This window comes from Nipponia nippon, unplaced genomic scaffold (genome assembly GCF_047370975.1).
Source record: "Nipponia nippon isolate SJK-2023a ecotype South Korea unplaced genomic scaffold, ASM4737097v1 scaffold_9, whole genome shotgun sequence".
Lineage (NCBI taxonomy): Eukaryota > Metazoa > Chordata > Aves > Pelecaniformes > Threskiornithidae > Nipponia > Nipponia nippon.
This window is the reverse complement of record NW_028262413.1, coordinates 23,600,295-23,615,106: the sequence shown is the minus strand read 5'-3', so window position 1 is coordinate 23,615,106 and position 14,812 is coordinate 23,600,295. Positions and strand designations below refer to the sequence as shown.

General features: G+C 36.9%; 1 protein-coding gene across 2 annotated transcripts in view; it reads left to right on the top strand.

Moving 5' to 3' along the window:
* The window catches only part of NUP210 (nucleoporin 210), a 71,440-nt gene that overhangs the window by 34,375 nt on the left and 22,253 nt on the right, over positions 1-14,812 (top strand). For both annotated transcript variants that reach the window (XM_087744663.1, XM_087744662.1), the window contains exons 16-27: positions 1,236-1,409; positions 2,667-2,859; positions 3,142-3,248; positions 5,598-5,702; positions 5,838-5,939; positions 8,830-8,958; positions 9,663-9,790; positions 10,702-10,837; positions 11,163-11,225; positions 11,841-12,020; positions 13,467-13,547; positions 14,515-14,646. In XM_087744663.1, the coding sequence (XP_087600789.1) occupies positions 1,236-1,409; positions 2,667-2,859; positions 3,142-3,248; positions 5,598-5,702; positions 5,838-5,939; positions 8,830-8,958; positions 9,663-9,790; positions 10,702-10,837; positions 11,163-11,225; positions 11,841-12,020; positions 13,467-13,547; positions 14,515-14,646 (1,530 nt within the window). The remainder of the gene's footprint in view (positions 1-1,235; positions 1,410-2,666; positions 2,860-3,141; positions 3,249-5,597; positions 5,703-5,837; positions 5,940-8,829; positions 8,959-9,662; positions 9,791-10,701; positions 10,838-11,162; positions 11,226-11,840; positions 12,021-13,466; positions 13,548-14,514; positions 14,647-14,812) is intronic.

The window sequence follows — 14,812 nt, the reverse complement described above, 5'->3', positions numbered from 1 at the left end:
TTCAGACAGATTTATGATACCATATACCTTTTATATAACAAGTAGTTTTTATAATAAGCCAGTAAAGAACTTGGGTAAGTATATTGTTTATGCATTGTGATGCTGGTACAGGTTTTGGAGTGATCATTTCATAACGTTATGTTATAAAGTGATTTATAATGGGTTTATTGCAGCATAAAGCCAAGTCACAGAAACCTTATGTTGTAGAATGCGTTAAACAGATCCTAATAAGTGCAGCTTCAGTTTGCGTAAATACGATCATAGCAGAAGGTTACTGCAGTAAACTGACTCTTCTGTCTGACCTGCTCCTCTTAACCAAGTTACCTTCCAGTGTAATTCTGTTTATTCAAACAAATAACAGCCATGTGAATTTACTGCTCTGATATTTTTGCAGTCTTTGTGATAGTGGCTGTAGTAATTTTCCACCTGGTCTTTTCTCCAACGTGCAGAAGTGATTTATCCTACTACACTCGCTGTGGCCAGTCTAAAGCATTTAGCTTTGATTTGATGTTTTTCTCCTGTAATTCTGCAAGGCCTAAGCATTTCGGTGTGGCTGCCAAACTGTTTAACTGATTTCCTCAGTGGACACTGTACAAAGTGTAGCTATTTCTGTAAGTGCAAATTCAGGCAGGAAAAACTTTTTGTTGTTGTTGTTGTCTATGTCTGTGCATGCATTGGCTGGCTGTCCTCAGTGTTATCCAGAACAGATTGCATCTGCATGGCTCTGGCTAGCATCAGTGCGTGGATGGATAAGGCAGGTACCCAAAGCTACCTCAGCCTGCTGGGATAGCCTTCTCTGTGTTTACATCCACTTTGTTTTGTTGAGGGCTAAAAAAGGAATGTAAAATAAAACATAAGATGTTTTTAAACACACTGAAGTGACCATAAATATTGTCTTTGGGCTGTTCTGTTCTCACTCTGCAAGAAAAACACCCGCCCCTTAGTTTTTAAGTTACAAAAGATTTGTTGTTTGAATCAAGTTTGATAGTAATAAACATGAATACCTAGGAAAAGTTCCCAAGAATAGTACTTTGATAATGGTATAGAACTGTTCTTGAAATATGCACCTCCTTTTACATCTTTTTGTGACTTAATGGCGCTGTAAATCCCCAAGAATCATATTTTTGCTTGTTCATTCTGACATCAGAGTATTACTGAGATCTGTGAAATCGAATATGCCTGAACTCAGTAGTCTTTTTATCTTTCCTCACTTGCCTGTTTTCATAATTGTACAGGTTATTGCATTAACAGTTGGAAACAACCCCACAATCACCAACCCTTTTCCAGCAGTTGAGCCTGCTATTGTGAAGTTCATCTGTGCTGTCCCTTCACGACTCACTTTGACTCCTGTTTATGGAAGTCCTCAGCTTGATCTCTCCTGCCCTTTGCTGCAACAAAACAAGCAAGTGGTAAGTCCGAGAAAAGTGACAGGAAAATAATGTGTTCTTATAACTTAAAAATCAGTGTTTGGACCTCCACATATGAAATAAAGCATTTGACTTGCTGCAAGAGTCACAGTAACACTAGTGTTGTGGGGACACACTGGTATCATTGTCTACTTCTGCAGAGAGCAGTCTGAATGTGAGTTTCCTGCAGTGATCATTTGAACAGGTTTGTAAAGGGACCTACCAGAAAATAGGAGTATATGTAAAAGCATTTGGATTGTGGCTTCTCACAGAAGTGTCACTGTAAGGAAGCCTTTCTGACTTGTCTTGAGATAAACTTCTTTTTTATTAAAAAAAAAAAAAAAGGCGGGGGAAAGGGGAATAAATGTTTCCAGCAGCTGTTTCTAAGGAAAATACTTTTTCCCTATACCACTTCATTCTAACCTAACTATTCCATTGAGTATATAGAGACATATTTTACCATATACATATTATTACATGTGTTTACATTTGTGTGTGTCTTATTAGTAAAGGCACAAACACTGCTGATGTGAAGATACCTATGTAAGCATATACAGTGTTGTTCAGTGACATCAGACGTATTCAGCTTTGCAAATCTAAGTCACAATAAATGAACAATGCATATTTGTAGATCATCAAGCATAAAGAACTCTTTTTTCTATATCCTAATGCATGCCGTTACATGTATTCTTCTGAGTAAACTCTGTTTTGTCGTGATAGTATTACCAGGCAGATACAAAAGTCATCTTGCTTTCATAAAACTGGAATGTGTATTGAGTTGATGAGTCATTTTAAGTAACTTCTATGTAATAAAAAGGTGAGGAGATTTTTGCGTATTATAAGTCACTTCAGAGTTAACCTGTTTTTCTAGCTCCGTTATGTGTCAGTCAGACTACATCAGTACATTGCTATCGCTAATGCATTTCACAAGATGAACACTAGGATTTTGAGCTATGCTTTCTGACAAATAGCAGTATTTTTCATTATTTGTTTGAATTCCAAAGACGACGTAGTTGAGCTATGTGGTTTGATTTTTGATTTAAGGTAATTCATTGGCTAAACCCCCACCCCCCTGCAAAAAAATCCCTTGCAGTTGAAGTACAGCTTAACGACTTTGCATTGATGGCTCATTTTAATGAACATTACTCATGTAATGAGTATTATAGTATGCCAAGTTCCATGAGATTTTTTTTTTTTTTCTTCTAATGATTAAAAAATCCTCTTGTATCTGTTCAGTTCAAAATATTCATTCTTTTTCAGGTTCCTGTTTCAAATTATCGCAATCCAGTATTGGATTTGGCTGCATATGACCAACAGGGCAGTAAATTTGATAACTTCAGTTCTCTTAGTATTATCTGGGAATCAACAAAGATGTCCTTAGCTAATATTGAGCCTGATATGCCAATGGAGCTGACTCTGAAAGAAGATGGAAGCGGTCAAAAGAAAATGCAAGGTATGAATTAGGTTAAATGAGCATTTCATTATTTCAAGAAGGTAAGGGTTAAATCTATTTGGTAATGTCTGAGCTTGGTTAAAGAAATTACTGTAATCTGCAGTCATACTTCAGCTTATCCTCAACATGCATTTTAAGTGTTCAAAAAACCCAAACCCAATGCCTAGAAACTGTTTTGAGAGAGAAAATCCTTGTCTGTTTAGAGTGATAGAGATTAGCAGTGTACATTTCATCTTTTTCTTCCCCATAATCAGATATATTTGACTTTTTGTTTGATTCCAGGCTTACAAACTGTTCTAGTTCATCATGTGTCTGGAACAACTGCCATCTCTGCAACTGCAGCAGGATACCAGCAATCCCATCTTAAAGCAGCTAAAGTGAAAGTACCGGTACTCAGAACTTTGTTTTTTTTGTTGCCATTTTCCTGTGATGCTTAATGTATAGCGTTCCTATGTATTTATTTCCTCAGTGCATAGTAATGTAAAAATAAGGCAGCTCCATAGCTGATTCTGAAGACAGATTCATACCACAATGTTTTTAGAATGTTCATGGCTTTTCCTGCTTTCCACTGCACTATGTGCTGCTATCCATATCAAATATATCCCGTTCCTTTTTTTTTCTTTTTTTTTTTTTAAAAAAAAAAACATCTGGGCAAGGGTTTTACAAAGAATTGTTTCAATTGGTTTTGTTTCAGTTTAGGTTTTTTAATGAATTGGTGAATCTCTGCTGCTTGTCCTTCACTAAAGCAACCATGTGCTTAGTACAGCTGTCACTGGGGAAAGCAAATGTGTTATTTCCACTGCAGAACTGGGTAGAAAAGTTCTGCATGAGCAAAACAGAACCTGGCTCTTATCCTCATATGGACCATATGTAAAATCTGGGCTCTGACTAATACTCTTCCCCCCCACCCCCTTTGGTCTCACATTGATCGTACAGAAGGGAGAGACTACTCATTTGTACAGTGCCAGCCATAAGCCTAGGCTCTAATTTTACAAGTCATTAGCAACTCCCTGAAATACTTTAGTTTGTAGATACTCAACATAGGGAAGAACAACAGCAAAAAGTAGTGATGATGAACAAAGAAGGCAGATGTAAACAGATGGCAATTTTCTGTTTGTGTCACACTTTTTTTTTTTTTTTTCTTCTCTGCCCTGAATATAAAGGCAGGTTTCAGCCTGTGGAACAACCTGACGTGTCTAGTAACTAACTCTTAAAATATCCTGCTTCACTAAATTGAAATTCTGTTTAATTTTGTTAAGATTTAAGTGGGTTTTGACTCTATGCAGTTCTGAATCATGTACCATGAATATAGAGTTGAGACAAAGAGTAAAATGGGGAATATTTTTAATTCAAAGCAGGTAACAGATGGGCACTAGTAATGTGAAATATCTTATGGCCCAGATTTCTGTCAGTATGTCCGAGGTTTCACATCTGGATAGTAAATTTCTTTGGAAGATGATGTGTATTGCCAGCTGGTTCTTGTCTTTTCAGTGAGGTTTCCAGTCTGCTCTTGTTGGGAAGCATGGCGTAGATGCATTTCCACTGAAGAATTTGACTGTAACTTAGTCAAAATTACTTGATTAGAGATGCAGTTACTTTGCCACCTAAGATATTTGGTTTTGTATCATTTTTTCTCTTAAGAAACTTGAGTTGTAATAAGAACACTTGGTGTTCTGCAATCATTTTGTAATTCACTGTGCTCTGTTTTATTAAACCAATATTCAATATTCTTTCTTACATTTAGAGATAACTAGAAAAGTGAATTCTCTAAACTTTTCCTGGAGTTCAGGGAAGTTTTATTTTATTTCAGTATGGGATACATATGTGTAAAATGGCACTGGAGTTCTCTTATGTCTCTGTGTTTAAGTTTGGGAGGAATCTTTTTGATAGCTGAAGAGTGGTTGTAGATACCACCTCTGCTAGTTACATAGGCTCGTGTATTGTTCCTTTAAATTAGGTAATTTGTCTGCTTTTTTCAAATACATTAGAAATAGATTGCTGTATTCTGCTTTCAAACATGTCTGTACTTATACTTCTTTCTTACAGACAAAAAAAAAAACAAAGAAAAATTTAATAGATGGTATATTAATATGTCTTGATCACTGTTCTGTGTTTAAGTGGAGCATCCTATTATGTCATTAGGGAAAGATGACATCCTTTCTACATCAAGGAAATAATTCTACTAATTAGGTGAAATGGGTACATAATACTAACTTCCTCTAAAAAACATTTTCCCTGTCTAAGCTAATGTTATTATGAGTGAATGATTAAACTTTCATCTGGTCCAGTGTTTACGTACTTACGTTTAAGGAAGAATTTCTTTTGGTGGCCTGCTAGGAAGAATCCTAAAAAGATGATCTTGAAGTAGAAGGAAACATTCTGTCTCTATGCTTTATCATTTTGCATGAACTTATAACACGTCTCTGAGTTAATATCCTGTCTGTGTATGTCAGACTTGGTTAACTGATCCTGCTACATCTTTAATGCGTAGGCCTTTGTTCTTTGTCTTGGTCAGAGATGCAGAATACAATAGCATGTCCTGTATATGACCTTACCTGTAGAAAAGAGCTAGCAGCTGAGCCAATTACTAGCTCTTGTGGACATTCTATTAACCTAAACTTCTCCAGCTCTGGCTCTTTGTTCATCTGCTTTAAGCATCCTTCCCTGCATATACAAGAGATTTGCACTCTTTTCTGATTCTTAGTGTTTGCTGTAACAGTTAGAATTGTTTCTTTCAGTATGAACCTCTTCTACCAGTGTCTGCCACTGTTGAACTGATACTAGTGGAAGATGTAAAAGTGAACCCTACTGATGTCTCCATTTACAATCACCCTGACGTACAGGTAAGCAATTATTCTGCTACTTTCTAACTGCTGGGAGGAAAACGTAAAAAATTGTATGATATGTGTATGGATATCAGTTTTAGCAGTGTACTAGAAAGTTACAATCTAATTTTGGATGCTTTTCTGGTTTTGCAGGCAGAACTTTTCATCAAAGAAGGTTCTGGATATTTTTTCATTAATACCAGTGTTGCAAATGTTGTAAGAGTGGCTCACGAGGAAACTCAAGGTATTGCTTTGGTGAGTAAAGTATTTTGTTATTTTATAGCTTTTTTGGCAATATGAATATCATTCTGCAGTTTCTTCACTATTGGTCATTTTCCAGTACATGTGGATAGAGAGGCAATAACTGAATTTTGGATATGTCTGCCTGTCACAGTCAAACTTCAGACCGGGGATCTTTGCACTAGCAATTTCAGGTATAGTTTTAGGTATAGGAAATTGTTTCACTACAGTTGTGATGCATATGTATAATCTGTGCAAGATAAAAGCCAGTACCAAGTTGTTCTTTACCCATTACAATATTGCAGTAAAATGTTCCTGATTTCATAAACACAAAATGAAAAGTAATGTGACAGAATTATTCAGAAGTGTTATACAAAAGATTAATCGATTTCTAGAATAATATTGGAATATTTGTTGTAGCCCAGTACTTCTGAAGCCTTCAAATTCTTCCCGTGCTATTTCAGGATATTTTGCTATCGCAGTATTTCATCCTGATTTTGTGAATAAATATCTATTAAATAGTTGATTTCTGATCTCCCTAAGTTTATAATGCCCTTTTCCACTAGAAGATACAACTAAGCTACAGGTATGCTTGACTTCATCCAGGCCCAGGATATCAGATGCATTCTATGAACAAAAATAAAAGTATATATTTGCATTGTAGCTTTCATTAGACAAGAACTGGAAGTGACACAAGTTGTTTTAAATTTTATAATTTACAGATCTATCTTGTAATAAATAACGTTGATAAAGTTGTGAAGTAATGATGATAAAGGTGGATATTTTTTTTTCATTGTTAACAATATGGAAAGTATTGCTGAAATATTTTGATTATCTCTTAACTGTTGAAAGTGTAAGGTGGGAATATTTTTCCAATCGAGTCAGCTAGACACAGAGGTGGAGGAAAAAATAGAAGAGATGAGCTTATTTTTGTACATTGTACACTGTTTCAACTCTTAATAGTTTTTCAGTCAGATCTCCCTCATGGGTTTAGCAGTGCTTTAACTGATGTACACAAGATAATTTCGGAAGAGAGCAGTGAACATAAGTAGTGGAAGAGTGCCAGCAAGATAAGTTGTGTGAAGTACAAAAACAGATTTATTTTAACTACCTGTCAGACTAAAGGAGAGAAAACTCCACTTTTTAACACATTAAAAAAACATTTAAAAAAACCAACCAAACAAAAAACCCCTCAAAACTCCACATTTTAAAAGTTTGCTAGTCCTGCATGCTATGCTTGAGTTAAATCCCAGTATTGTCTATGGATTTATCTTTCTATGGAAGCTAGCAGAATCGTTTGTGTAGAAAATCAGCCAATTCCAGTCTGTGCCAGGATGATGCTGTGGCAGGTATCAGTGGAGCCAAGTTGATATAGGATGGTTTGATAGTAAACTATTCTGAGAAACTAAATTCAAGTTACTTAAAGTAGTGATTCTCAGACTTTTTACTGGGACTGCCAAGGATAAATTCTGTACCTCTTACAGTCTTTTTGACACGGCAGCTTTTCTGGATGTGAGTGGTAGCATGGGAGAAGAATGAATAGTGGTAAACAGTGAAATACACTGTATACTAGGGAGCTACCGGACACCTAATAGCAGATGAGAACAGAAGAGGTAGCTGGGACAGGAACAGTTTTTGTAAGTTGTGGTAGCACTGCTTTCCCTTTTGGCCCTCTGCTCTTATAGCTTCTTTTCTCTGGTCTCCCAGCCTGGCTGTGCTGGCTATCTCCTTCTGGCCACATCCCCTTCTCTGCTTTCCATGGCTGTGTGTTAATAACTGCCTCCAGTGCCTATATTACCTACCCACTTTGGGAACTGCTGCTGTTCTGAAAGCTGACATTTATTAAAACTTTATATTCCATTCTATTTTGAAGCAAAAGTAAGAGTGGTGCCCTCAAAGAACAAAATGTCAGTTCTTTCCACTGCTCTTACTGCAAACTCCTGTAGTGCTGCCACGTAATGCTATGAATTATATTAAATTCCTTTGAACTGGGGGGGCCTCGCTGTCCATCGCCCCTTGTTTCAAAGAGTTCATCTTCATAAGCCAGATGAGTGCATAGAATAGGACACCAAAAGTCTGTGCTGTCTCTGGCCAAAGTGAAGGTACCTGCAAAGGTGAAGAGAATAGTTGGGATCATCCCTAAGGTGTGTGACAAGGTCAGGCAAATTGCAAGAGAAGTGCAAAGATGATGTGAGCAACATGTGGAGGCATGGCCTTGAGAAAGTGTGTGGAGACAACTTTGGGATTGGTGCCTAGTTCTGAGGGCTTGTATTTGTGAGCAGAGGTCTCTTTTTTTCTTCATTGTTTGATTCTTGCTGTATTCTGAGAAGTATAACGTGCATTCTTTGTATAAAAAATTAATAAAATAATAATAGTTGTATCAAAGAAATACCTGATTTGGCAATTGTCCTCTTACTTGGAAAGATCTACCACCAGATTTTGACTATTCATTCAGATTAAAAGCAATAACTGTAAAGTATAAATCTTGTAGGAAGCTATACCAATGCTTTATAAGCAGAGTCTCTGTCCTTGTTTTTTTTTCTTCCTTATCATTTTGTTTTTTGCTCCACTAAGAAAAGTTTCATTGCTCTGAATGATTTGTTGTGGGTTTTTTGTCCTTCTGATGGCAGAAGGGGAATAACAGGATGCCAGACTGCTTCTAGATTACGATACGTTAATTCAATTGCTGCCCAGAGGCCATTTGCACTAGCTTAATAGTATGATACATTTTACACACATTTTACAGCTTTACTTTCACTTTGGTAGAAGAATTATCTGTGTCTAAGGCTTGGAGACTTCTGCATCCAACTACATCTGCCCTGACAGTGATATAAATTTTATCCTATGAATGACAGACAAATGAAAATAAGAAGTGCTATAACAGAATTTTCTTTTGGCATTGCAGGTGCACCCCCTGCTTCCAGGATCAGTGACTGTAATGATTCATGACTTGTGTTTGGCTTTCCCTGCACCAGCTAAAGCTGAAATTTATGTATCTGATATACAGGAACTGTATGTCCGAGTTGTTGACAAGGTTAGTGGCTTTCAAACCAGTGTTATTAGCTGATCCAGATTGCCCTGATTCCTTGTGCTGATCATGACCATAAAGATGAGACAGGTACAAGATGATGCAGTGTAGTGGTTAGGGCCCTCTGCTGCAGCTGTAGGACCTTAGAGAAACAGTTTGATCTCCCTGTGTTCCTGTTTCTCTCTCTCAAATTTATCCTTTTAGGTTATAAGTCTTGCAGAGTATCAAGTGTCTGTTACTTCATGTTCTGTGTGGCAGTAATCTCAACTTCTGCATTTACACAGCCATGTTAATTCATAATTTATATGAACACACTAATTTACATTTCCTGTTGTTTAAAGTGCATGAGAGCAATTCTTTTAGGAGTACGTTTTGCCCCAAGGTCATTTTCCATATGTCGTGTTGAACAAAAAAAAAAAAAAAAAAGGTCCAACTCATTTTACTTGCCAGATTGGGTGCATCTGATACAAAATAAGTGTTGATATTTCTGGATGTTTTAATTATGCCCTTGCCAGCTGAAAGACCTGAATTCATTTATTTAATTCGATGCTAACCATAGCTGGCAAGGATTATTCTTTAAAATCAGTGCTAATCTAACCCTAGGGCTTTATCTCTAGTACCCTACTAAAAGTGTAATACAAAATAAAATGAAAACACTTATGCTAATAAATAAGGATAGTTTAAATGAAATGCATGTGACTGTGTTTCAGGTGGAGATTGGAAAAACAGTTAAAGCTTATGTCAGAGTTCTGGATGACTCTAAGAAACCTTTTCTGGCTCAATACTTTGCTGTCATGGATCTAAAACTAAGGGCAGCATCTCAGATTGTTTCGCTTGTGTAAGTTAATGGACTTTTTTATTAATCTGCGCATATGTTTATGGGCAGAATAAACAAAAATGAGTAAAGATATTGGCTTGGAGGCATGGTAGTATACAATGACTGAGTTTTTATTTATTTTACTTTTATAAAGTTTTAATTACCTGTTAGATGTCTTTTAAAATAGGTATTTGTCAGGAAAATTGCCTAAGCTAACTGTCTAAATCTTGTTGACTGATGATTGAGACTGTATTCATACACTAATATTTCATGGAGCCTTATGCATCTTGGAAGCAGTGACTTGGCAATTAATGTCAGGTGAAGAACTCTGTGAAATATCTGATGTTATCGAACTCATTCTGTCTGTTACTTAACCTTTTAGAAACAGGTAGGCTAAATCACCTTATTGCCTCGAAGCTCCTTATTTTCTAAGCTCTAAACACAATGATTAAAAATCACAGAAAAAAATTTTTGGACTGTTTATTTTTAGTGTTGAGATAATCAATAAAAATCATTTGGCTTTGTGTGGGGAACTGCATGTGTGCACTTGCATACACCATGCAGTACTGCTTGGCTGTATCTATCCCGCTCCATTAAATAGTGTCAAGATATGTAATCAAGGCTTGTGCCACTATTGTCCGTACTGGTCAAATTGCTAGTGGGTTCCCTAGCAGAGTTTTGGTCTGTACCAGCTAACACTCTGGTATCATTTTCATTTCAGGTATTTAATTTTAAGATAAAACACAGGCTACAAAAAGCCATTTCATGATGTTACATGTAGAAATGTGATAGTTACCTTAATTTTGCTTAAGATATAGTCACTTAGTCATCCTTATGATAAAACTGCTATGCAGTATATAAGTCCTTTGTGTTTGTTATTCATGTAATTTATTCAATGAACTTCTCTATTTTAATGTGTTCATTTGCTACAGCCCACTCAGTGAAGCTCTTGATGACCATACTGCTGCTTTTCTAGTACATGGGATGGCCATTGGTCAGACTAGTCTTATGGCCACTGTTGCTGACAAAAGAGGACAAAGAATCAACTCTGCTCCACAACAGATTGAAGTAAATAATTTCAGATAAAATATATATGTAAACAAAATCTATGTTATCATAGCACAGGAACAGTATATTATAGTTAATTTATAGTATAGTAATTAATTTGCCAGAATGATCTGTTTACTTTTTCTGTCCAGAAGTTACCCAAATGCTAGTCTGTTTCAGATTTCATAGTGTTTTTTAACTGCAAGTGATGAGTTAAGTTTCTGCATGCTTAATTGACTGTAATTAAGCAAGTGAAGACCCAGTTTTACACTTGTATGTACTGTTTGTGATATAAGTTATCTGATTGTAATAGTGTGAACACAATTATTCGTATTTCTATTTTTAGGTCTTTCCCCCATTTAGACTACTGCCAAGGAAAGTGACCCTAATTATTGGAGCCATGATTCAGGTAAGGCATCTTCTCACATATTTTCTTTCTTTTGTAATTTCTATTTTAAAATAAATATATATAACTTACTTTTCAGGAGTCGATATTCAACTTGGCAATTTAGCTGCATTCACACTGAATACTCCTCCTCACAAGAATAGTTTCATTCTTGAGCCACCTTCCATTTTACTGTACTGCTGGATCAAAGGTTTTGTGTTTGTGTCAAGGGAGTGTCAGTTTTTCCAGTGTTAAATACCAGCACAGCATTAATAAATCTGTCACCTCCATGAAATTAAGCATAGTGGGCAAGTTCAGCAAGCTGAAACACAGAGCAGAGCTGTACCGTATGTGATGAAGAGAAAGTGAAGTATATTTTTCTGAAACTTTCTGGGCTGGATGTAGCATCAGCCTGTCACATTCTACAAAGCACACTTTCATGCTTAGTTCACGTATTTCCCAGTCCGACATCATGCAGTGTGCAGGAGAAATATGCTCTGAGATGCCCTGGGAAGGTTCAGACAGCCTTTTCCTACTGAAGACATTGTGTTGCTGAGCAGGGTAGGGGTGTACCCTGTAACATTAACCAGAACAAATATCTGATGGGTTAATTTTAGTTCTGTGTGCTACTAATTATAGATCACTTCAGAAGGAGGCCCTCAACCTCAGTCCAACATCATTTTCTCCATCAGCGATGAGAAGATTGCATCAGTGAACAGCACTGGACTTGTCAGAGGAGTGGCGATTGGGAATGGAACGGTAACAGGAGTGGTGCAAGCTGTTGATGCAGAGACAGGAAAGCTTGTCGTGGTGTCTCAGGTAATGTTTTATGATACTGTTTGGGGCTGAAAGAGACTCTCTAACTCATGGGTTTGGCTCAAAAGGGGCAAATAGTCTGTTTGCATTAGTAATGTTATCTTGTGCACTTTCCTGGTTTCCTTAAGGAGATGAAAAAAATCAGTGTTTCTTACTGCCTGACTTGTGAACTTACGCCTTTGCTGACAGAGGTGATACTTTCAACAGATAGCTAAATCTTGCTGTACCTTAAAACAAAGTTCTACTGATAACCCAGGGAGACTTTATGAGCAGTCTAATATCTTTAGAATTGATTAGTAAATCTGATTTAATTTAGTAAAAGTAAATCTAGCTAAATTAGTAAAAGTAAATCTAAGTCCATCTAAAGAAGCCTTTCTAAAACAGCAGAAGGTTGTCCTTGCCTGCATCACCTTACAGTTTAGCAGCGTCTTGTGTCAGTAGAAGTCAGAAAGTAACTGTTGTCTAAGAAACCCATTGCCTCTTAAGCTATAGGCAGGCTGTATAGAAAGCTATCATCCTGTGCTGTAGTCTGAATCCCATCTATGAAATTCAAGCAATGAACCCCTGATATTCCATCAGAATTTATGTCCATGTAATTTTCTACTAGCTGAGTGTGAGTGAGCTGTTGAGCAGGCCTATAAGGGAGCATAAGTTCCTGGGATTTGCATGAGACTCAGAACAACAGAACTTGGGCCAAATCTTATGACTCTTCATTTAAGGTCAAGGCAGGACAGCTGCTGGACACCACAAAGCTCTGCTACTTGAAAGATGTCACCACAGGCCAAGAGGAGACAAAGTAACTTAAAAAAAAAAAAAAAAAAAAATCTGTGCTTTGTAATGCGGGGGCAGCAGTCTGCCCTGATGCTGTGGCGGAAAGCAGAATGAATTTGAAAGCTAAATCTCCTGCCCAATGATGTCCAGGTCTGACCTTTCCTTCCCAGTATACAGTAGGAATAAAATCTATCAGGAATGTCAGGATGTGTGAAAAGGAGACATCGGAGTATCACACATATCCTTTTATTCCTGATTGTTCTGTTTGCTGCTTACCATTCTCATTTCCTTCTAATTCTCTCAATGTCTTCCTATACCTTCTGGGATTATTCATCCCTCTTTTAGGGATCCCAACAATCTAGTCCCTTGCTGTCAGTCACCTCTCAGCTCCGTCGTTTATGTCGTCAGTAATTTTGAGCAGAGCTTTTTTTTTTTTTTCCTTTTAATTTAGGTGACATTTTTAAATGCCTGACAATTTACAAAGTTAATGTTTTTGTATGTTTTTTTTTTTTTTACAGTCCTGCTGAATTATGTCCATTGGTATTTTCTGTGATAAGTCACATGCAAATCACACGGCAATAGTGATTAGAAAATGGCAAAATAGCAGATAGATCCTGAAAGTGAAATCTAGTTCACATTTGTCAAGTGCTTACAATCTCTTCCCTTCCTCCTTTTTAGGACAAAGTGGAAATTGAAGTAGTACAGCTGACAGCTGTTAGAATTCGTGCACCAATTACACGAATGAAAACTGGTACACAGGTTAGTTGATTTGTGATTAGCTTTCATTGCCTTAATATTTTGACCTGCAAACTGTGACCATTCTGATTAGGTAGTCTGATAATACCACTCCAGCTCTCAGAGTGGCCAGCTGCTCTGAGGGGTAGCACTGCTGCTGCAGGGATGAATGTACTGTCAGTGGAGAAGCTCGAGAGCTGAACATATTAAAACAGAAATCAGGACAAGTTTACCTTGTACACTAGACTGATTTTCAGAAATTCATGCCGTGCTGAACAAGCATCACTTAGAATGAAGATGAGAGAACCCTTCTCCATATTATTTGCGGTGGAGACTTTATTCCTTTGTATGTTAAAAATCTGCAGTATGTCTGCTATATCCAGAACAACCGATGTTGTTCAAATTATCTTTTAATAAATGTATTTTTTAAGAGTCTGTTTCCCCTATTAGTTACTCATTCCAAAATGACTAGTGATTCTAGCTTGTTGGTCCCAGGTGAATGAATTGTTTTGAAGATTAAAAATAAAAACTTGAAAATCCCTGGTTTATGTTTGTATGTTATGTTGTCTTAATTTGGAGAGTTGGAAGGGGAAGGTTGATGTCCAGAGCAGAGTTAATCAGGGAGATCATCTAGACAAAGATGTAGACAACTTAAGAGTGTATGACTTAACTTGACTTAACTAAGATGAAGTGATTTGATGCTACAAATGGGACAAATGAATTATTGAACTCATCTTTTCTGATGGAAAACTGGTACTTGTTTTTTGTAGAGCATGTAGCAAATGAGAATAAATCAAAACCTACTTTTTACAAGTTGGTGGTTGGGTCTTCTGCGTGATACAGCATTGCAACATGTACAGCAGCCAAACCATTTTCTTCATAAGAAATACCATCTCTTGATAAATGAATTTTAAGTTTAATTATATTTGCTCTGTGCAGGTTTGGTTAGCATCCTAGAATTACCTAAGAAAGCTGATTTCTCTCTTTCTAGATGCCAGTTTATGTAATGGGCATCACCAGTAGTCAGACTCCTTTTTCATTTGGCAATGCAGTACCGGGGTTAACGTTCCACTGGTCTGTCACAAAGAGAGATACGCTGGATATCAAGACAAGACACAGTGAGGTAAATAGTGTGTGTGTATGTGTACTTGCATGTATGTGTATCTTGGGAAAAGGAAACTGCCACATAATGGGAATTGAGAAAATATTGTTGCTTCCACTTACTCAAAATCAAAGAGCGATTGTCAGCATTGGGTGTGGTCTTCCCTCTGTATCAATGTCGATTCATT